General features: G+C 44.7%; 1 protein-coding gene across 4 annotated transcripts in view; it reads right to left on the reverse strand.

Moving 5' to 3' along the window:
- Positions 1-24,142, reverse strand: part of LOC112811781 (protein argonaute-1) — a 37,180-nt gene extending 13,038 nt beyond the window's left edge. Inside the window, exons 1-12 of one of the 4 annotated variants that reach the window (XM_073902915.1) lie at positions 23,957-24,142; positions 18,422-18,605; positions 15,300-15,420; positions 14,686-14,867; positions 14,153-14,289; positions 13,790-13,924; positions 13,564-13,651; positions 12,762-12,909; positions 8,838-8,957; positions 8,340-8,471; positions 8,076-8,209; positions 4,799-4,983 (exon numbers count right to left, since the gene is read on the reverse strand). In XM_073902915.1, coding sequence (XP_073759016.1) covers positions 4,799-4,983; positions 8,076-8,209; positions 8,340-8,471; positions 8,838-8,957; positions 12,762-12,909; positions 13,564-13,651; positions 13,790-13,924; positions 14,153-14,289; positions 14,686-14,867; positions 15,300-15,420; positions 18,422-18,605; positions 23,957-23,981 — 1,591 coding nt within the window. In that variant the 5' untranslated portion in view covers positions 23,982-24,142. Of the gene's footprint in view, positions 1-4,798; positions 4,984-8,075; positions 8,210-8,339; positions 8,472-8,837; positions 8,958-12,761; positions 12,910-13,563; positions 13,652-13,789; positions 13,925-14,152; positions 14,372-14,685; positions 14,868-15,299; positions 15,421-18,421; positions 18,606-23,956 lie in introns of those variants that run through there. The other 3 variants (XM_025856114.2, XM_025856115.2, XM_073902916.1) reach the window with 3 other exon arrangements.
- Between the last annotated feature and the right edge of the window lie 211 nt (positions 24,143-24,353).

Below are 24,353 nucleotides of genomic sequence, written 5' to 3' on the forward strand. Positions count from 1 at the left end.
TGTTGAAAAAGCTAAAAGGATCATTTCCACTACCAAGAGAGATGGAGTAGTTAGTGACCAACCAGTGCTTCTGCAGATAACATTCAGAAAAGCCAGACAAAATACAGAAATCATCTTTTAAAGGCAAAAGAGAGGTGCTGAGACAAGAACTGAAGGGGCAAAAACTCCAGAGAGGCAGAGAATCTCACCAAGGTGAGCTTTCTTCTGCAGCTGCTTTTACCCTGGGTACATTTGCTGATTCTAGGTGTGGGCACGAGGCTGAGATTCTAGGCTTTGCACCAGTAGAGGAACCACTGCCAGGGGACGGAGAAAGCAAGAGTTTCTGGAGGAGACAGACTAATTCTAAATGTGAAAGGTTAAAAACAAACAAACAAAAAACCACACATTTAAAAGAAAACATAGGGGTGTCTGGGTGGCTCAACTGGTTAAGCAACTGCCTTCGGCTTAGGTCACAATCCTGGAGTCCCGGGATGGAGCCCCACATCGGGCTCCCTGCTCAGTGGGGAGTCTGCTTCTCCCTCTGACCTTCCCCACTCTCACGCTTGCTCTCTCTCATTCTCTCTCTCAAATAAATAAATAAAATCTTTAAAAAAAAAAAACATAGACTAGCATCTTACAATCTTTGGATTTCTTAAACAGGACACAGAACTTACTAGCCATAAAGAAAAAATGTTACACAAATTGGACTACATTAACATTTTGAATTTCTGTTCAACAAAAGACTCCATTAAGAAAGTAAAAAGGCAAGCCACAAAGCAGAGAATATATGTATAATACACATACATATTAAATGAAGGAATTATAAATCAGTAAGAAATCACCTATAAATTAATCAATAAGAAAAAGGTAGTTAAGGCAACAAAAAGAAAAGGGAAAGACATGAGTAGACACTTTACAAAAGAGCCTAGTGAAATTGCCAACAGACATATAAAAAGATACCCAACTTTATCAATCATCAGAGAAATCAAATTAAAAGCACAACACAATATCACTAGACACCACAAAAACAGCTAAAATGGAAGATATCAAGTTTGGTAAAGATATAAAATATCTAGAACTCTCACACACTGCTGGTGGAAGTGTAAACTATACACTAAAGTTCCTCCTAGAGGGGCGCCTGGGTGGCTCAGTCGGTTAAGCGTCTGCCTTCAGCTCAGGTCATGATCCTAGGGTCCTGGGATCGAGCCCTGCATCAGGCTCCCTGCTCAGCTGGGAGCCTGCTTCACCCTCTGCCTGAGCTCCCTCTCTGACAAATAAATAAAATCTTTAAAAATAAATAAATAAATAAAATTCCTCCTAAATACACACCCAGTGGAAATGGGTATATATGTTCAAAGGATATGTACAAGAATGTACACTGAGGCTTTATTTATAACAGTAAAAACTGGGAACAACACAAATATGCCCACTGATGGTAGAACGGATAATACATGTAAACTGTGTTATAGTCATCTAATGGAAAAACTGTAACAAACTACGACTAAACAAACATGGTTGAATCTCATAAGCATAATGTTGAGTAAAAGCCAGACACAAAAAAAGTACCTAATAAATGATTCATTTACATCAAGTTCAAAGACTGTCAAAACAAAGCTATGGCATTAGAAGCCAAAATAGTGATCACCATTGATGTGGACCTGTAGTGACTGGCAGTCTGAGGTTGTGGTAATGTTTTGCTCCTAAAACTGGGTACTGCTTACCCTGTTGTGACATTTTGTAAAAACTCATTGAACTGAACTCTTAAGCTTTTTTTTTTTTTTTTTTTTGAGAGAGTGACAGAGACAGTAACAGCATGAGCGGGGAGGAGAGGGAGAAGCAGGCTCCCCGCTGAGCAGGGAGCCCGACGTGGAGCTCGATCCCAGGACCCCAGGATCACGACCTGAGCCAAAGGCAGACACTTTAGCCACCCAGGCGCCCCTGAACTCTTAAGATTTCTATATGTATACTATAATAAAAAGTTTACATAAGAAAAAAAAAGGATAATAGTATCAATTTAGTGGAGAGGAAGGAGTTAAAAATACTAAGGACAGGATGAGATGTGGTACCAGATCAGAACTGGACAAATGTCACACTGTCCTTCTATACTCTAAGGGCAACCACAATGCAACTGGAACTTGCTTTGGTCTCCAAGGAGGGAAGGTGAGGGTCTTTAGAAGAATCTAACTGCTCCTCTTATCTGCTGGCTTAATTCCTAGGCAATTGTTTTCATTGTCCAAGTGGCATATAATCAAGGAACAGAATGTAAATAGAAGAAACCCAAGGTCCTCACCAAAGTTGGAGAGAGGGATAGCATTACTGAGCCCAGGATGGGGGGAAATTCTCTGAGTAAGCACTGCCTTCCCCCAGCATGCTGTACTATACTACTCCCCAGGTAAACCAATACTGGATTCTCCCCTTAATGGAGAGAACCAGAACTGTGGATAATTACTCAAGGCAGTTCTCCTAACATGTATCCTTGTTTTGCATCCAAGGGCTATCAATAAAGGCCCAGAGACATGGACTGGAGATCAACCAACTTCCCTCCAGAAGCAATTACTAAGTCTCATGTCAGTGGAAGGCTTTACTTTAAGTTTACATATGCAGAGGGGAAGAAGGTTTCAGAGCAAAACAAAATCTACTCCATGCTCAAAATAATATCAAGGAAGGTTATAACTGACCGGCAGCCTGATAAAATTTCCAGAGGTATCCAGAAAGATTTATCCTCTAGGTAGGATGGTAAGAGATGGCTTCCAGAAATAAGTACACTTAAATTGAGACTTGACAGAATTTTAAGGGCAACATGGGGGGATAAGAAGAAGAGTATGTAGATATTCTAGAAAAAGGCAGATGATGTAAACAAAGCCAAAGATTAGAAAGCACAGGCAAGAAATGAGCATTTAGGATGCCTGGGTGGCTCAGGTCATGCCTTTGGCTTAAGCATCTGCCTTTGGCTCCGGTCATGATCCCGGAGTCCTGGGATCGAGGCCCATACTGGGCTCCCTGCTCTGCAGGAGCCTACTTCTCCCCTGCCTCTCTGTCTCTCATGAATAAATAAATAAAATCTTAAAAAAAAGAAGAAGAAGAAATGAGATTTAGAGTATCTACTACGTGCCAGGCACTATGCTAGATGTTGCTTTTTATATAATTAATTAATTAATTATATAAGGTTAGGTAATTTGCCTCAATCAGTAAACTGGCATAGCCAGGATTAAGATCCATTTCTATCTAATTCCAGAACAAGTGATCTTCCCAGTATGTGTGGCAAAGGGAACAGTACAGGATAAAGCTGAAAACATTAAACTAAGATCAGGGACCTGAAAAATTTTTATTTTGTGAATTCATATCAATGAAAGTTTTTTTGGGAGTAGAGTCACAAAAGGTCTCATCCAGTAAATGAAAAACCTTTCTTATTCAAGAAAGACTTAAGAAAAAATGTTAGAATTAAGTTGAGAAGTGTGGGTAGAGAGCAGAGAACAGATCTTAAGACTGTAAAAAAGATGATGATGGAGATGAAGCAAAGTTAACACTGCCTTCAGAGTTTGGATGAAGGTACCCAGAAGCAATTACGATGCCCAACACAGAAGATGTAAAGAGAAGAGCTTACTGATAAAGAGAGAAGATAAGCTACTAAAGAAATGAATGTCCATCAAAACACATTATAAGAGCAGAAACTACATCTGTTTTATTCACCAATGTATTTATGACCTAGCACAGTGTTTTACACATAGTAGGTAATTAATAAATGCCTATAGAAGGGAGAAAGGTCAAAGGGACAGATGGGAACAGTGGAGAGGTCAAGGGTTGGACCAAGATTTAATAATACATTATAACATATATTAGTAAGAGGTGATGATTTAAGCAACTGAAATAAATGAAAATTTCACTTAATGTAAAGATAGAGAAGGCAGGGTATAGAAATCTGGAAAATACCAGGCATATCTGGTAATAACAAAAGTAATTAAAGAGAGACAGGAGAAAGTCAAGCGAAGAGAAGTGAGAAAGGTCACCGATGGCTCTCTGCAGGGCAAGCTCTGGAGAAAGTCAGGTACGACAGATGAAAGGGCAAAGTAGTAAGCAGCTGGTGAGGGCGTGGGTCTAGAAAATATGGAGAACTCATTCAAAAAGTACGATGAAGAAAAACAAGAAACAGGAAGACAAAAGCTGAAGGAGATGGCATGATTGTGGTGATGTACTCTTGGATGGGGAATCCGAATAGGTTTGAGGGTCAAAGGGTATGAAATCCCAGAAGCGGCAGGATGAGATGGGATCAAGAGCATATGTGGCTTGAAGAAGGTAGGAGGAGGGACACCTCTTCTTCTGAAACAGGAGAGGTGCTGGGAAAACAGAGTAAAAGAGTTGAGCCAGACAAATATATAATCATCCCTATTCTGAAAAGTGGGAGAGAGAGAAAACTTCTCAGAAAGTCCAAGTCATTCCCAGGCAACAAACCACTTATTGAACCACCACAGATTCTGCTTGAGGGTGCTGCACAATGTCCTGATAGTCGTCACACTCCCAGGGATGGGAAGGAATCTGGACTGACACATATCTGTATCTGGCTCAGCTTAGCCCGGCATAAAGACCAGCACGCAGAGGACCCCAGTAAGTGCTACTGGGATGGAGTGTGAGCAGGTAAGCAGGACCTAGGATAACTCAATGGCTCATACAGGCTAATATTTCTCCTTCAAAAGGAATACTGATATTAAGGAAGAACTCTGGTTAGAGCAAAGAACCCACACTGAGTCCTCCCTAGGAGCCTCCAGGGAGCTACCCTGAGAAGAGTCCTGTCTTCATTATCACTGTTCCCAGAGAACTGTACCATACACTGGCGTCTTCCCTGGCAGGATGACGATAATGAGCTGCAGCCCTGAGTAGGTGTTCTTGAGATGCCGGAACATGGGCTCCACGCTGTCTGCCCCCTGCGCATATTTGCAGAAGCAAGGCTGGCCCTGGATGGGCATCCCTGCATCCTTGGAAATCTTCCGCAGCTGGTCTGTGAAGTTCCTGCAGCACAAGTATGGTCATGACAGGAGGCAGTGAGTCCCACCTTAATACCTCTGAACAAATGCCTCCATCTTAGGTACCTAGCACTAGGATAGCCACTGAGACATTCTGAGATAAATGAGACATGATCACAGCCAGTATAAAAAAAAAACACATTTATAATTGAGTAGGACAAAATCACACTTGCTAAGTATTCAATGGTATAAGCAGAGAGCCGAGGGAGCCCAGAGAAGCGACCTCTGGGAATTCGGAGTCCCCACTTTGTTCCACTCAAGTAGCTGATTTCTGTGCACTAAGTCTGTAGCAGTAGGCAAATGCACAAGAGAAAGGCCTCTGCTCATATTAAAATAAGCTCCAACAGTGATCAGAGCACAGGAGGTGCTCAGCAAAAATGAGCTCCCTCCTCCCCTACTGATTCTTTGAAGCCTAAGAGCAGATAATTAAACAAGCTTCTTTCCTTTGGCTTTAGGGCTTTACCCTAGGAAAGGAAGACAAAGTTGGAAGAAATGATACATACGCAGTAGGTTTAAAAAATCAAGCTACCTAAGTACAATGACAGACTGAAATAAATAGCAGAAAATTTAACTTGTGAAAATCTTACATTTAGATTAAAAGCAATATACAAATAGGGAATAAAAGCAATTATTTAGGGGACATTCTATAGCATATAAATACCAGTATGATAGATTCAAAAGTCTATACAGTGAGAAAATAAGGATTTTTTCACATATTTAGTAAAGAAAAAAAAAGCAAACACAAGATAAATACAGAATGATACTATTATGTAAAATTCAAAATCACTTGAGGGGCACCTCGGTGGTATAGGCTGTTGAACTCTGACTCTTGGTTTTGGCTGGATTGTGATCTCACGGTCGTGAGACTGAGCCCCGTGTTGGGCTCCACACTCAGCTCAGAGTCTGCTTGGACTTCTCTCTCCCTCTCCCTCTGCCCCTTCCCGCCTCCCCACCCCCCACCCCTGTGCTGTCTCTCTCTCTCTAAATAAATCTTAAAAATAAAATTTAAATCATTTGTATATAGGTGTATAAAACATATAAATTAGATGGAAGGTCATAATAGTTCATGACAGTGGCTACATTAGAGGGAGGAACTGAACTAATATGGAGGATATAAAGGAACACCAAATTTAGTAAGTCAAATTTATTAAGTGGGTCTCTACTTCAAAGAAAGTGGTATTCCCAATCTTTTCTCTACCACCAGATCATACTTAGCATACTGTGTTCTGTGCTGGGGGCCACGTGTTGAAAGAAGTCTAGAATGGGGAAGATCTTGAAATCCTCTCCGAAAAGTGATACAGTGGAGGTAACAGAACTTCTTTAGCCAGAAGAAAAATCCTGAGGGTTGACCATAGGACTCCCTCATCCATCCCCAATTACCAATTTCTCAACCTCCACAGCCACCTTCACTTCTCTCTTCTATCTCTTTTCCTGTGCTCTGGATCCCATCCCCTCACACACACTTTGGAACTTCGCTCTATTTACTTTCCAGTTTCTCAGAGTTCTTATATTCAGCCTCTGTTCACCATGTACATTCTCCCTGGACAATCTCATCCACTGCCATACCCGAAGACTCCGATTTTAATCTTTAGGCCCAGAACCAAACAACCAACTGGGTACCACTGACTCAGGTATACAAGTCATGTTCTTACCCCTTGCGTCTGGGGATCATTGGGAGAAGGGGGTGTCTGATGAACAGACTCCCAACGCAGAGATTGTAGGTTTATCAGTTTCTGTACCCCAAAATGTCAAAAACAATGGATTTTCTCAAAAGAACTGAACAGGGAAAGAACATGGGAATGAGAGACGCATACAGAGAATAGAGCTACCAATAAGCTGACACAAAGGCAGAGAGCTGGGAGCCTTTCCAATATTGCTAAAGGCCAGCTCTCCAATGCTAGGCCAAGGCTAGGAGTGGCCTAATCTAAATGGCGCTAAAATTCCCAAAACCTAGGAAAGGGGACAAGAGGAACTCATTTAAAAGAAACTATTAAGTGTGATGGTGGTAGTTGTGTCTCTATGAGGGGAGAGGGGAGAAGGACAGGCAGGGCAGCGGAGTCCCTACATTCATCAGGTGCTGCTGTAACTAATTCTTATGAAAACCCCAAGGCCAGCTGAACCTGCCAGAACACACAGCTCTATTATCCTTGTCAATACCCAAAGTGGTCAGCTCCACCAATTCTTCCTCAGCCTAGGTGGGCATTGATCCTTTGACCCTGCTCTAGATCCAAAGAAAATAAGAAGTGACCACATCAAAAGACTACAGGAACTACCTAACTATACACTTTAAATGGGTTAATTTTGTGGTATTTGAAATATCTCAATAAAAAAAAGACTGCAGGGGAAGAGTCAGTTACTTTACTATTCATTCATTTGCTCAAGACCATTACTCCCCTAATGTGTTCCTTTAAACCATTTGGTTATATCATTTTCTTCATTGCTGTCATATGTTCCTAGCCCCTCAACCACTAAGTAAGCTAAGAGGCCCTTACAACTCATATTCATCTAATTCAGGTCACTTGGACCCGAATGAACAAATTCTGTATATAATATAGGAGAGGACAGCACAGAGAACCAGATGAGCTTTTGTTTCCAATGAGAAATACAAGCTTTGAAGCCTCAGATCTGATTTGATCCCAACTCTGACACTTTCTTGATATGTAAACCTTGTATAAGGTACTCTTTGAGCCTCAGTCTCCTGAAAATGGAAACACCACCACCTACTCACTATGAAGATGAAATGAGAGAACACTAAATTAGATCGAGTGCTGGTGCAACATTATAGCCATCACTATACTATTTACTATCAATGTTAGTAATTATAACAATAAAATAATTCAGGACTCCCTTAGGAGATTCATGTCCTGAAATCATCATTTCTGACACAAATACAGCTTCTTATCAAGACTTCTGACCACAAATGGACAGAAAAGGAACAGGCAGAAGTTTGAGCCAGGAAGCACAGGGAAGAGTCAGAAAGAAGAGACCACAGATCGAATCTTGGTCCCTTGTGGGTAGGGGAAGGTAGGCAGCTAGGGTCCTTCCCACCCTTCCACCCATACACCCAACCCTCCTTACTTGAGCACCTCTTCTCGACACTGTTTTTGGGGTGCGAAGCAGGCGATGGCCCAGACTTTGATCTCAATCCCATTGTAGAACTGTTTCCCCCGCATGTCCCAGACACCCTGATTAGGTGTGGCAATGGCCCGGTTCTGGGGATAGGCAGAGGGGGTGCCCAGGTGAGCCTCAGTAGAGCCAGGTGAGTAGGGGAGCAAAAGCCCCTGGTTATATAAACCCAATTCCCCCCTCCCATATGCCCTAGAGATGTTGTCTGGCCCTGACCCTGCTCACCCGGCCGCCGTACTGCAGGATGGGGGCCGGCAGCACTCGCCCCGTCACCTCCGTCATGTCATCCTTCACTTTGATCCCAAATTCCTGGATGTAGGGATCTAGATTGTAGCTGGCATTCTTCATCTGCAAGACAAAAGAAGGGGATCTCAGGAGAGTAGCAGCTTGGCAATACTGCTCACCCTCTGGGTCCCAAGGAGAAAGCCCTGAAGAGCAGCTGGGGCTGGCAAGTAATAGCCCTAAAAAAAGGTGGGAAAGTGGAAAGTGAAGTAAGTGGGAGTGGATAACACAGGGAAGTAATACAGGAGGGAAAAAGAAATAGGAAGCCAAGTAGCTACAGGGTCAAGAGCAAGAGCAGTCCTATGGAATCCCAGGCAACAAATCCAGACTTGTGTTCTCCTGAGGATCCTGCCAAGGCAGAAAAGCATCTATGCTACCAGGGGCCCCAATGACTGAGCAACCAAGCATACATTTCTCTGCAGCCCTACTGACCAGGCGGCTAATCTCCTCCTGTCTGTCTGGGGCCGACCTAGCTGTAGCCTTTATCATGGTCGAAGTCTGGTTGTCGGTCAACTTCTTAATGCAGCGCTGCCCAGCCACAATGTTACAGACCTGAGGAAACGAGAAGGACAGGTAGCTCTGGCTTGAGTACAGTCCACCCTGTACCCAGAGCCCCACAATAAGGGAAGAGACCTTGGCTGTCAGCCCTGGGAAGGGGACTGCAAAATCTCTTGTGCAGAGACAGGTAAGTTAGAAAATATCCATGTGCAATACAAAAGGCAATATAGCCACTTTGTCATTAACAGATTGGGATCCAGAGCCAGATCTGGGCTCAGGTCTCATGTTAACTGGGAAGAACAGTAACAATCTCATAGGGTTGTTCAGAGACTAAATAAAATAAAGCACTTAAAGGACTGTGTACAGTTCTGGAACACAGTAGACACTCAGTAAACTCTAGCGTAAATTATTATTTACCAAAGGACCCAGTATAGAGCTCTTCTGAATACTAAAAAACTAAATACACACAAACTGGATTCCTAAGGTAGCAGATAGCCCTCTTCAATGGTGACAGGCAGTCAGTTGCTCCTCTGCAACCCACCGGGAGAACTTGGAGATGGCTCTTAACTCTTGAGCCCCAGCCTACAGATGATCACTAAGCCCTAAAATCAGTCTGTGTTGTCTGACAGCGTCCTCTATTGGTGTGAGGAACATCCTGCCATGCATTCCTGTTTTAGGCCCAAGAGAACACAGAGGAAATCAGAAAAGACTTTCTAGTGAAGTACAAGACTTCCATTCCCCGATATACTATATTCAGGATGCTATGAACAGGAAGTCTGTTGTCAGAGTACAGAAAGCCAGTAGGTTGGGAAGGCTTGAGTTTGAAGTCCAGCTTTGCCATTTCTAGGCGATAGTACCTTGGGCAGGTCCCTTAACTACTCTGAGACTCTGCTTCTTTAATTTCAGTCATGGGATAAAACACTAGCTGTCTATGAGGTTGTTGTGAGGAGTTAGACAAAATGAAATATATAATTTGTTCCCATAGGGCCAACACTATGTAAGTACTGGTTTTCCTCCTAATTTCCAAATTTTATTTTTGAAAAATGGTAGGGAAAACCAGGACAAGGTCACCTGCTCTTAAAATTCCATATCCCAAAGAATATACAAATTAGTCGATTCAATTAATAAAAATCCAGCATTGTTGGGCGCCTGGGTGGCTCAGTTGGTTAAGCGACTGCCTTCGGCTCAGGTCATGATCCTGGAGTCCCGGGATCGGGTCCTGCATCGGGCTCCCTGCTCGGCGGGGAGTCTGCTTCTCCCTCTGACCCTCTCCCCTCTCATGCTCTCTCTCTATCTCATTCTCTCTCTCAAATAAATAAATAAAATCTTAAAAAAAAAAAATCCAGCATTGTTAATTTAGGAGGTTGCCCTCTTAAAAGCACCTTAAAGTAGCACTCTTGACAGATAATTTCAGCTACAGAATCAACATTAGGAAAAAACTAAAGCAGGGATGTGGAGAAATTGGAACCCTATGCATTGCTGGTGAGAATGTGAAATGGTACAGCCACTGTGGAAAACAGTATGGTAATTCCTCAAAAAATTAAATGCATAATTACGATATGATTCAGTAAATCCGTATGTGAGTATGTACTCAAAAGAAATGAAAGCGGGGACTAGAATATCTGTACACCTATATTCATAGCAGCATTATTCATTATAGCTAAAAAAGTGGAAGCGACCTAAGTGTATCCATCAATGAATGAATGAATGGATAAAAAAAAATGTGGTATATATGTACAAGAGAGTAGTATTTAGCCTTAAAAAGGAAGAAAATTCTGACACATGCTACAATATAACAAACCTTGAAGACATTATGCTAAGTGGAATATGCCAGTCAAAAAAAGCCACATATTATATAATTCTATTCATATGAAATGTCCAGAATAGACAAATGCACAAAGACAGAAATAGATTAGTGATTACTAAGGGCTGATTTGTGGAGAGGAGGAGTGTAAGTGACTACTAATGGGTATAGGTTTTCTTCTGGAGATGACGAAACGTTTTAGAATTAGATAAGAGTAATGGTTATACAACTCTGAACATACTAAAAACCACCGAATTGTACATTTTAAGACGGTAAATTTTATGGTATGTGAATTATATCTTGATAAAGTTATTCTAAAAAGCAAAACAAAAGAAGTCCCCCCTGGCTATAATAGCCTACATGATTATACCCTGCACTTCTCTCTGAAATCATCCCCTATTGCTTTTCCCCTCATATACTACACACCAGCCACTAAGGCCTTCTTATCTCTTAAAAAAATCCAAGCTCCTTGTTTCTTTAGAGCCTTTATTCTTACTATTTACTTCCTGCCTGGAAGGATCTTCCCTCAAGTTATTAAAGGTTGTTTCTATCATAACTTAGGACTCAAATGTCTCCTAAAATAGACCCTCCCTGACCATAATAACTAAAGTTGCTCTCCAAGCCCCTCCTCCCTTACTTCTGTCCCCTTAATCTGTTTTATTATTCTTATACCACTTACAACTATTTGAAACTATCTTATTTATTTATTGTCTATCTCCCCCTTCTAGAATGTAAGCTCCACGACAGCAGGGACCTTCTCTGTCTTGTTAATCTCTGCATTTTCAGCACCGAAAAGAGCATATGACACACAGCATGAGCTCAATTTATATTTGTTAAATAAACAAATGATAATAAGAATAAAAATATGTCATTATGTAAATTATTCACCTTGGAAACTAATGCTTAAACAGAAGTAATGTTAATTTGCTAAAAATCTTAGCTTGCAGTAGATACTAACTAAAGCCTATCTACTTAACTGGGACTGTCCCTGAAGACTCCTGTTTACACCTCAAGAGAACATACTATCTTCATCCCACTTTCCATGCATCAACAGCTATTAACTAAAGTCAGAGTTCTTGGGTTTTGGGATCTTATCTCCCCTCAGCCTAATTCCTTCTGGATAGTTCTGAAATCCCAGAAGCTCACGGAAGGCTTGAGCTTTGGTCCCAGCTATCTGACTCCTGCTGTGGAAACCGAGTAAGATGTTATTCTAGGTTAGTGCTTCTCCAACTGTAATGTTCATATGAATCCTCTTTGGATTCTGTTAAAAGACGATTTTGATTCAATAGTTCTAGGTGGAACCTGAGATTCCGCATTTCAAACAAGTCCCACTCAAGGAATACCTGTTGCTGTTGGTCTACTGACCACACTTGTAGTAGTACTGGACTAAACAATGAAGAAGTCAGCAGTAGTTTCTCATTAGACATTTTGGCTAGTGTATACCAAATCAAATATAGCCCAATCGTTCTGCATTTATATTCTATGACTTAAACAGCATTTCTATTCTTTAACTGCAGGATTTTAAAGGTCTGCTAAAGCATAAAACTATGATAAATCTTGGGCCTAAAACCTTTTCAAAAGGAACACATTGATCATCACATTGATAACATGAATAAGATTCACATTATAGCTAACAGGTATCTCCCATTTTCTGGAAAATAAGGTATACTTGTATCTCTAGGTCATTTAGGATCCCCAGCTGCAGGTAAGAAAAATTAGAAGTTAAGACAGGGTAAGAGAAATAAAAATTAAAATGAATGTGGATACCTGAAATCTGTCATGAACAAACTACTTATTTATTAAACATAAATACAGCTTTCACCTTTGCCTGGCAGTCCTAAAAGAACATGAGAGCAGGATGGGGAATAACGAAAGAAATTAGCAGGTAAGAATGAGGCCTACAATTCACAGAATGACCTCATACCTCTCAGAACGTCAATTTTCCAAACTTCAAAATGAGAATGAGAGACTACGAATGGAAGAACAGACCTCTCATGATCAGTGTGCAGGTACAATGCTTGTTCTCCAACCCAGCCATTACTTGGCAGCCTCACCTCTAAGGGCAGGTAGGTATGCTTTTGTTCCTGGCCAACTTGCAGGCAGGGCAGATGGGGATACTTGAGCTGAAGGTTATATTTCTGCTTGAAATACTGTGCCACTGTGCACTCCACAGTTTGTCCACTCTCCAGCTGCAAGGGAAACCTGTTTGGGGAAAGGGAAGGAAGTGTCAGAGCCCAGCATTCAATCCCAACTCTTTAGACTTACAACCATGGGAAGCCCCAGACTTGGCTTCATCCCTATCCAGCCTCTTTGAGCACTGCCACTCATGGGAAAGCAGGCCATACACAGCTCCAAGAGTGAAGACAAAAGATTTAAGAGGCAAGTTCCACAACGCTCAAGACCATATCTGACATATGCATTTCTAAGGCTGAGCATAAAGTCCAACACACAGCAGGTACTCATAGTCCAGTAGTCTGAGGTCAAGAAAGTAGATGGAATCAATGACAGCTTCCCCAAGGTCTAGCCCAGGAGCCCTGCTTTCTTTTTCAGGAGGAAGAATAAGTTGTGAGAGATCCTAACATTTACAGAACTGAGATAGTAGTCCAGAGAAGACTCCTGTTCTACAGTAAAGGCTCAAGGAGGAAAGGTGGAGACCAAGAAGGTAAAAACGTTAAGGAGAGTATGAAGGATCTGGGAAGTTTGGAGGAGGGATACCAAACTCCCACAGCTTATCTTTGAAAACAGGGCTCATCCTCAGGGCTGGTAGGGGTTGGAGAGAGGGAGGGGAGTGAAAGAAGTATGTTGAAATATCAGCCCTCTTCTACCAAGGTATGGCTTAGCAGCCTGTCAACTCACGTCTGATGGCTGGCAGGGCGGCGGGTAACATTACACACACGGTATTTCCTCTTCATCTGTCCACAGTGGGTCACTTCCACCTTTAGGCCTGGGATACACACACTGCTTGTCAGGGTTGGAAAAGGCTGCTCATGCGCCCAAGCTTGGCCTCTCCCCTGGACATATCCCAAGTAGGACTAAAGATAAAATGGTGCTGTTTCCCTTCCCCACTTGGTTGGGTCCTCACCTTTGATCTCCTTGGTGAAACGCACACGCTGAGAGTCTGTGAGGGGCTTGGGCTGCTCATCTATGTTCCTGATGTCCAGCACCTCACACATGAACTCAATCACCGGCTGTGCCTTGTAGAAGGCAGTGGCTGAGACTGTGGGGACAGGGCAGGTATAGCTCAGCTCAGGTTTGGTCTTCCAGAATAAATGGAGGCACTGCTCTTCACACCCTCTTCCTTATAGGGCATTGGGATGGGAAGGGGGGGGTCCCAAGGGCTAAAGGGATTAGACTAGGAGTATGGTTGCAGAGCTGGGAGGGATGAGGCTGGGAGTGTGGTCACTGGACTCAGGGTGCCCCTGGCTCCATAGCTCTCCCCACTCACCATCAATGTTGAGCATCATCTTCCACATGGCAGGGCGCACAGACTGGTGAAAGCCGAACCAGACCTCGCGCCCACCCCCCAGCGGGTGGTAGTAGCCCTCAGGCGGTGAGAAGAAGGAGCGGCCCACAGGGGTGTACCTGGCAGGGACAGGCAGAGAACTGGTCCCTCGGGCACAGGCCCCCACCCTGTGAGGCATCCTGGGCACGGAGGAGCCCTGGCCTGGAAGGCAGGACACCAGGGCTTTAATTCCAGCTCTGATCCTTTACTAGTTGTATGACTGACCTTGTGCAAGTCTATCTTTTCTCTGTCCTGCAGGGACAGATGGGGTGGAGGTCCAAAGATATCTATAAGGGCCAGGGCCAAGGCTTTAAACCACCTAAATGTATATGCATACCGCTTGGCATATGGTAGGGCTTCAGTGAATGTTTTATTTGAGAGGCATACTGTGGGCCCTTAGTATGTGCTCATTCCCCACCTCCCCGCATAGCAATTCTGCCACCACTAGTTGCCCAGATACTAACTAAACCCAGTACCTCATGGATGCCAGGTGCCTCATGGCCACATCCAGGGCTTGCACAGACTCCAAGGGAACAGGGATCTGGCCACTGACCAGGGCCTCATGCAGCATGCGCCAGCTAACAATAGCTAGCCACTTGATGGAGACCTTGAAGATTCGATCCTTCCCTTCCCCAGGGATTGTCACCTCAAAGTCAACCTTCAGAAGAAAGGAGTGAAAGACTGCCAATGCTTTCCCACAGTCCAACATTCCTTGTCCTGCCCCAGCTGTACTGCACCACACAGATTTGCCAAGCACCTGCTCCTTAAACTGATAGGGACTCACAATGAAGATCTCAGAGGAAATCCAGACATTTAGTCTCTAGCTACCTTAGCTCAGTATTTCTATCCTTCTCAACTTAGCAGAAGTCCTTTAGATCTGTTTTAAGTCTTATCTCAGTCTGTTTGGGACAGGGACAGACATACGCTAGGCTAAATAAACATCAGCATCTACCCATTCCTCACCCTAAAACACACTTTCTCATCAGAAAAGATGAAAGGAATTTCTGGACCGCCAGACTCCAAATAGGCTTATATGAGTTCTGTACCACCCCAGACACCTGCCACAGGTCTAGCCTGACTCCCAGCTTACCCGTTCATTGCCAATGGGCAGTGCTGTGACAGTGTAAATATTCTTCTTTCCATCATACACGGGCTTGCGATCACCAAAGATCTGAGGCTTGAAATGCTGGACCATGTATTCCACCACTTCCCTGTGGGGGATAGGAGCAGCCTATAGGAGCTGAGAGACTACTACTACAAGCTTCTGGAAGCAATTCGATGTTCAGGTAATGTCCATCCCCTCCTAGCAGCTACTCTAATCTCCTCTACTCTATGGTAGTGCTTCTCAAACGTCAACATTCATATGAATCACCTGGAGATTTTATTAAAATGCAGATTCTAATTCAGGTCTAGAGCAACCTGAAATTCTACAGTTCTAACAAGCTATCAAGTGATGCTTCTAGTTCTCAGATCAACAAGGCTCTAAAGGATCTGAAAGAGTAGGTACATGTGCATTCTGAGCGGGGCGGGGGGGGGGGGCGCGTGCAGAGAGGAAAAGCACTCATTCCCAGGGTCTATCTAGAATCAGGAACAAAATCCAGGCTGCTCCAATCCCCAAGCTGAGACATAAAGAAGGTAGATGAGGAAAAGATATGAATTGGAATAGGAATAAACTGTGGAAGAAGAACCCCATCTCTTCCATGTCTCTGAAGCCCTTAGTCCCACAACCCCATTATCACTCCGTTATCATCTCTTTCTTGATTTCACTTCCTCTCCTCTGCCACTATGATCCCAGAGTGTCCATTTATCCTTCAAAATACCATTCCATCCAACTCTCTGACTTCTTCTCTTTCAAAGCTCTTGAATACTACTGGATTTAAAAAACTCAAATTATACATTGTAAATAACTGTAAACATGTGGTTTCAATCCCAATTAGGCTTTAGTGCTACCAAACAATCTTTTCCATATCCCTGATCAGTTCCATCCCTCATAGACTGTGTCAAACTTTCTCCTCTACCCTCTAACTGCAGAACCCATTCCTACCTCCAGTCAAAAATCAACTCTAATGACTCTAAAAAGAGAGTGCAAGATAGGCAAGGCCACCTTCAAGTTCTCAGACATACGAACAAACATATTTATATATGTACACCTCTTTTCTTTTCCCCTCACACTTGAAATGTCCCTTCCATATATAATTTTTAAATATATGAAAATTTGGGGCGCCTGGGTGGCTCAGTTGGTTAAGCGTCTGCCCTTGGCTCAGGTCATGATCCCAGAGTCCTGGGATGGAGCCCTGCATCGGGCTCCCTGCTCAGCAGAGAGCCTGGTTCTCCTTCTCTCTCTGCCTGCTGCTCTGCCTAATTGTGCTCTCTATTTCTCTGTCAAATAAATAAATAAAATCTTAAATAAATAAATACATGAAAATTTGCTCAACTTCACTCAATAGAGAAACACAATTTAAAATTAAACCAAGATTAGGGCGCCTGGCTGGCTCAATTGGTAGAGCATGCAACTCTTGATCTCAGGGTTGTGAGTTCAAGCCCCACGCTGGGCACAGAGCTTACTTTAAAAAAATTAAAAAATAAATAAGTAAAATTAGCCCAAGATATAATTTTCTACTTATCAGAATTCCAAAGGTCAAAAAATCCAATACACTGGACTAGTACAGGCAGGGAAAGAGGCACTGATACTGTGATGATGGGAGTATAAATTGGTACAACTTACCTTAAAAGAAAAACAAACGGGTAAAATATCTCCAAATTTTTCAATGTATTATGCCAGCAATTCTACTCCTAGAAATTTATCCTATAGATACATTCATATTTGAGTGCAAAAATGTATCTACATTTAATAATATTCAACAGTTTCACTTTTGTAGCAAAAGTTTAGGTTAAAGCTAAGTGTTCCTCAATAGATTTATTAATTAAGTTATAATACATCCTTTCAATGGAATATCCATCGAGCTATGCAAAAGACTGAGGCAAATATGCATGATCTGATATATAATGTTCAGTGGAAAAAAGGTACAAAACAAGGGATATAGAATTCTATATTTTGTGCATTGTTTTTTTTTTTTTTTAAGATTTTATTTATTTATTTAGAAAGGGAGAGTGAGAGAACACAAGCAGGGGGAGCGGCAGAGGGAGACGGAGAAGCAAGGAGCCTGATGCGGGGCTCGATCCCAGGACCCTGAGATTAGGACATGAGCGGAAGACAGACACTTAACCAATTGAGCCACCCCAGCGCCCCTATTGTGCGTTTTAAAAATGTTTTATATACACATATGCTTGCATATGCAAACAAAAACATACGGAAACATACTCAAGAATGGTAACAATGAATGCCTCTAGGGAAAGGGACTAGGGGACTGGAGACCAGGGTAACAGGAGATATTTTTCACTGCTGCTCTTTTTGTAACATTTTATTTATTTATTTTTACTTTGTGCATATGTAGTTTTTAAGTAATAATGAAATAAATTAATTTTGAAAAGAAATATTGCTTCAGGGCACCCAGATGGCTTAGTCGGAAGAGAATGTGACTCTTGTTCTCGGGGTTGTGAGTCTGAGGTCCATATTGGGTATAGAGATTACTTAAAAATAAAATCTTTAAAAAAACAACAAAAAAAGAAATATTGTTTCTTCTAAGGCTAATTCCTCCAACTCTGTGTCCTATAACGTCTTCCTGCGTTAGCAATGAGTGGGAATGCATTCCTCTTCTTTCTGTCCTGTACCTTTAACTAGCTGCTTCTCCCGTTTATAAGCATATCCATGTCTCATTCTTAAAAACTTTTCATTCATTCATTTTAACAAATATTGCAATGCGCAATGCATTGTACTTGACCCCTATAAATCCTCTCTAACCAACATATTCTCTCTCTCCTCATGCTTCACTGTCAAGCTATGTAGAAAAGGCTACCTGCTCTCACTATCCCTACCACTTTACCTTCTACCTATTCCTCAACTCACTGTAGTTAGATTACTAGCCCAACTACTCTGCTGAAACTGCTTTGCAAAAGGCACCAATTATCTCCTAGTAGCCAAATTCAATGATATTTTTCAGCGTTTACCTTACCTGGAATCTCCTCCTCAAAACCTTCCTTGAATCTGGTGATACCACCCTCTACCAGTTTTCTCTGGACACTCTTTGAAGATTCTGAGACTCAGGAAAGTAAAGACTCCTGGACTTGGTAGCTTAGATGTCCATCACTTACCGGTTGACTCTGCGAGGACACTTATCCGGCTTGATATCCACCTCGTAGTGGTAGACGTCAATCTTAGGGATGTCCACCTCAAAGTAATTGGCCAGGAGCTTGATTGGTTTCCCCACAGTGCCAATGCCTGGCCGGCGAGGTGCCTGGAACACCTGCTGCAGGGGGGGCAGGTAGGCGCCCGCAGCTACAAGATAAAGAGGCTGGTGAGGGCAGAGTCTAGCAATCTCCTTATCATTCTGATCAGAGAAGGCACAAGGCCTCCCAGAACAGGAACAGGAGAGTATAGGGGAAGGCTCTTTCCTGCCTACCCAACTCAAATGAGGGGTTCCACTGGCTCAGACAACCCATGTTCATTTTTTTCAAACCTCTCTCCAGTTAGGAAAATTATCCTTCTTGTCTCTCTTCAGTTCATCAAATGAATACTTAATACGTTTCTATTACATGTTAAGTAGAGGAACTAAATCTGGCTCCCAATGATAAAACTTTCTAGGGGCGCCTGGGCGGCTCAGTCGTTAAGTGTCTGCCTTCAGCACAGGTCATGATCCCAGGGTCCTGGGATCGAGCCCCGCATTGGGCTCCCCGTTCAGCGGGAAGCCTGCTTCTCCCTCTCCCACTCCCCCTGCTTGTGTTCCCCCTCTCGCTGTGTCTCTCTCTGTCAAATAAATAAATAAAACCTTTAAAAAAATAATAAAACTTTCTTTCTCGTACTAGATTAAGACACCTGCCTCCACCAGGTATCTAGCAGACCAAGTATGCTTCTCTTCTCTGCCAGCCAGATGCTCACTTCACTCATCACCATCCTGAACATGAAATAGCAACATCTTAATGCTCCTATGCAATGCAGGCAGGAGGAAGATCCAAAGGTCAGGCTAGGGGGATGTGAGGGAGACAATGTTTTAGAAAGGACTAAGGCAACTGTATGGCTGAGGTTGGAGAGACAGAAAAGTAGAAAAGGCTTAAAAAATAAAGTCTGGAGACAAAAGAAAGGAGGGAGGCTGAAACAGGGAGCTGACAAAGAGGCCACAACTGGAAATCACAGCAGAAAGAGGCTTGATCTAGGACGGAGGGAAGGCTGGAGTTAAGGCCTGGGCAACATATAGGTAAGAGTTGGAAGCTTGAGCAAGAAGCAAGGCTGCAATTGGGGAGACAAGAAAAAGTTCAAAAGAAGAAAAAGCTAGGGAATGAAGACAGGAAGAAGACAGGAGAATGAGCCATGAATAGGCTAGAGTGGAGGACTTGGGAAGGAGAGGCAGCCTTTAGCATGGTGGAGAAGAATGAGATACTGGCTCTGAGAAGGAGAATAAGGTACTCTGCACAGCCACAGTTCCTTCCACACAGCAAGCCCAGACAGTAAAAGAAGGGATCAATTTCAAGATAGAGCAGGCCCCTGGGAAAAGGCTAGGGCAGAGCCAGCTTCTACTACTTTCTCCTCTCTTGCCACCAGCTAGATTGCTGCCCCTAGTTTTATTTTCTAGCTTGAGGGAAAAGGGAGGAAAAAGGGACACTAAGAGAAGCCTTTGTCCACAGCTATTATTGTCCTTTGCTAGTAGAGGACCAGCCCAGGTGGGAGGAGAGAGGGATAAACCAGCCCAGAACCTCCCATCACCGTAGCTCTGCTTTCACAGTCCGCCAGGCTGGGGGATGGGGCATATCCTCAGCTGGGGGGTCAGGAAGAGGTCAGAACCATTCACGGGAGGGGCATGCTTCCCAGAGCTAAGCTGCTACATCTCCTTCTAACCACCTGTCAAGCCCAGCCCCACTCTGCAGACAGGGAAACGCAGACAGAAATGAAGGCTCAGCCTGGGTGGAAAAGGCCTTCAAGGACTCAGCTACATGGGGAAGTGAAAGCCTAACCACTAGCATCTGGGTGCCTACCCCAGAAAGAGCTGGACAGAAATTGCACACAAGCAATAGATAGATGCAAACACATAATGAGACACATTCCTGTCATACACACCCAAACACACACTTAGACCTAGATAGTTTACCTTTATATACATACCCCTCACCGCCCTAGATTGTGAGTTCTTCAAGAGCAGGGACTGTATCTTGCCTCCTAGCATATAGGAGGTGTTCAACATACAGATATTAAATGAATGAACAAAAAGATCCACAGATACATCACAAAAACACACATGCATACACAGCACACAAACACCTGCAAACTGCTCAAAAACAATTATAAACCCTGCACAAGATAAACATCCTGGTGGATATAAGAGATACCCTTCCCCTCCCCAAGTTTTTACATTCCATTCACCTCCTTAGCCTTCCAGGCTGAATAATCGTTTGAATTCTTGGGAAAAAGACATCCCCTAGAGAGCTCGGGGGGTGGGTAGAAATGATGGGGGATGGGACAAACACTCTAACCTCAAAGGCTTCCCTTCCCCAGAAATAGGACCACACATCAAATTCAGCCTTAGGCACCCTCCACTCCAAGGAGGCTTTGGGAAAACAGGGGAACCCCCACCTTCCCCTTCATCCCCAAACTAGGGAAGGCAAAAGGGAGACCCTCTCTCACATCCCATCCCCCTGCAAGCCTTAGAGCTGTACAAAGTCCCCCCCCCTTACTCCACCCTGCCCCCAGCTTTTAGTCTGAGAAAGGGAGACACTTCCCTTCAAACCCAGACAGGGACAGACGGCCACTTTGTGATGCAGATGAGGGCCCCAGCACTGAGGACAAAGCTTGGGCCTTGGGGGAAAGGGGCGGGGCCCTTCCTTGCAGACAAAAGCAAGGAGGGAGGGGCCATGAAAAGGACACTCCCCCTCCCCCATCCCCAACCAGCCCTGAGAAGGAAAAGTAACAGAGCTGAAAGGCCTGGCTCAGGGATTCCTTCCCTGCAGTTTTGAGGCCCACATACCTCCTTGGGAGCCAGACTGCCTATTCAAAATACAAACTCAAGGCTGGGTTAGCTGTCCAGTAAGGAGAGACTAAGCCAACCTCTCCTAAAAAAAATTTGTCCACACGTGAGTATACAAAAATTACTAAATATCCATATATGTGCTTAACCATTTATGTTTACACTGGAATGTGATTCAGTTCAGTTACTAAATGTGTACTTTGTGTCAGGGCCTAGACACTCACTGTTTCCACAGATAAATTAGATATTACCTCTACCCTCCTGGAGCTCTCAATTCAGTATATGTGCTTAGAACATACCTGAGCACAGAAAGCACATCAGGACATAGCCCAGTGAAGCCACCACCAGTACCTTCAGTTTTGTGTACTGTGTCCTCCAACTTCCAAGAGAATAGTTTGGGCCTAAGAAGGAGGCAGTTATGGGGTCCCTCCATTCACAGCTTCCAGACTGAATTCCAGTTACACCTTTTGATGAGGCAAAGCCTGTCCTATCAGGCTACAGCCAACTCCAGATACCAGGCTCTAGTCCCTTCCCTAGAAGCTTATCTCTTGTAACAAGCAAAAAAGTCAGTTTATTCATCCCTCCAGAGTCCATTAGGAATTCATCAGAATGAAATCATTAGCAGTCTAGTATGAGTACCGGCTCCTAGCAATCCATCTGGACCTCTGTGACCTACTCCTACTCTATGTAGAACACAGGTTGCTCAAATAGTCTCCAGCCTAGAAAACCAGGAGAGTTCCTAGAATGGAGAAAGAATCCTAAGGGAAGGAAAAATGGTTTTCTGAAGTCAGTTGCTCCCTGTGCTCTTCATGAAGACCTACACAGCCTTTACAAGGTCGTTTTTGTTTGGGGGAAAAGTAGTCACTAAGTACTTATAAATCACTAAATGGATGAGCTGAGTAAATTGGTAGGAACTTGGAGGGGTGGGGTAAGATCTGGCATAAAAAGAATGATTCTTCCACCGGCAATGAAATTCATGTCCCGAACAGAAATCCTATTCCCCGGCGCCTGGGTGGCTCAGTCGTTAAGTGTCTGCCTTCAGCTCAGGTCATGATCCCAGGGGAGCCCCGCATCGGGCTCCCTGCTCAGCAGGAAGCCTGCTTCTCTCTCCCACTCCCCCTGCTTGTATTCCTTCTCTTGCTGTGTCTATCTCTCTCTGTCAAATAAATAAATAAAAATCTTAAAAAAAAAAAAAAGAAAGAAAGAAATCCTACTTCCACCCCTAGAGCAAATGGAAGGAGGTAGTGAGACAAGACCTAAAGGATTCCCAGGTCCAGAATGCTCCTCTGATCAAAGGGTAAGAGACCTAGGACACAGGAGGTGCCACCATCCCACAGCCCATCCTGGAGACTCTGATCTTGAGGTAGCCCTACCCCAGTCTCTCCTCTGTTCTCATCTTTCCCAGCCTCTCTCTGATTGCCTGTGAATAAGAAGTTAAGGCTATCACCTGGGACTCACCAGGGTGAAACCTATAAGTTCCCCCGCCCCCAAACAACTTACTTGTGACAAAAAGCTAACTTGGCAACCTTGGGTCTAATAACATGGCCCTGACAGTTTCTGGGGAGCAGACAGAAGAAAAAGAAAAGATACCTAGTGGGGGATAGACCCACAAAAAATATTAAAGAATAGAAAGAGACTAGGCTGTCACCTGAGGAGACATTTCAATGGAAAAATCATTATCTTTGGATTAAAGTATCCCATCTCTACAAAGTATTGGACCAGAAATGAGGAAACCAGGCAGACAACCCCTTCCAGGTAAACCTGGTCCTGGCCTTGCTCCCTCAGTAACCAACACCTTTTCTAACTCCTCTCTTCAGGGCGAGGACATTGCCTTGGTCCCAGTCTTTACTCATCCCAGGGGCATAAGGCGGCATTTTGGCAGTTTCTCTCAACCCCTTCTTGGCAAATTGTGACTGAGGGTTTCCAGGATCAAGTGTAAGAGCCCCAAAGATAGGGAAGGGGGCCATTCCTATTTGCACTCTGCCAACTGAACCTTAAGAGAGAATGCGCCCCATCAGCGGGCTCCTTTTTCCAAGCCAAATCGGGTGGGGTGGGGGGATTCGGGCAGCCACGCCCCCACCACTTCGGGCTGCCACTTCCAGCTGCCACCTCCGCGCATGCTCGGGCGCCTCCGCTCCAGCTCCCCAGACTCACGGGGGGGAATCCCGGGACTGGATCCCCACCCACCGCCCCCTGACCCTCGCCCCCGCGTCAGGCCCGGCTAGGGCGGAGCTCACAGCCCAGCTCTGGCGCCTTCTCCCAAGAGACACTAGCCTAGCCCCCGCCCCCCGGCAAGCAGCAGCGCTGCGCCCATCTGTGTCGACCCCCTCCTCTCCTGGACACCTGGAGCCCGCCCCCTGCCACCTGCCGGGCCTGTCCCTAGGCCTCCCGGGATCTCCGGGAGTCCTTACGTGCGTTCAGGCCCTCCTCCCAGATTACTTCCCACCTCCAGGAGTGCATACAGCCTCCTTTCATAAACAGCCCCCTTCTTAGGGCTTCCTTCACAAGGTTTCCCCCGGAACTGCATACAGCCCCCTTCAAACTGGGCCCCCCATCCCATAAGAGCCCCTCTCCTCACTCAGGAAGCCTTTCCTCACTCGGAAATCCTGTTCTTCACGCGGGAGTCCCCCGGTCCTTGGAGCACGCACCGTCCCCCACTCCCGGGGGCCCTTACCTGCTCCCGAGGGTCCCGCTTCCATCCCATATACCCGTGCAGAGGTCAGGCGGCCCGGAGACTGTGGAGTCCAGAGTGAGGGGCCTAGGTACCCCGCACTCTAGCTGCTCGGGCTTCCGGGCCGGGCTCGGCACCCCCCCCAAGCCCGGCCGCTCGCGCCGCTGCCCCCGCAGCCTCCGTTGCCGCCGCAGCCGCGGAGCCTGCAGCAGCTCCCCCTGCGAGCGCCCGGCCAGCTGCCAGTGCGCAGGCGCGACCGCCAGGCCCAGGGGGCGGACGGGAACGAGTCAAGCGGGGCGCTCCGACGGCAACAAAGGCCAATGGAGAGGGGCGGGAGCACCGGGGACCCGAGGCAGCGGCCCCTGGCGGTCACCCGTCGCCATGCAGCCCGGCAGGAGGG

Source organism: Callorhinus ursinus, unplaced genomic scaffold (assembly GCF_003265705.2).
Source record: "Callorhinus ursinus isolate GAN/ISIS: 27379988/994484 unplaced genomic scaffold, GSC_fseal_2.0 scaffold18, whole genome shotgun sequence".
NCBI classification, from domain to species: Eukaryota; Metazoa; Chordata; class Mammalia; order Carnivora; family Otariidae; genus Callorhinus; species Callorhinus ursinus.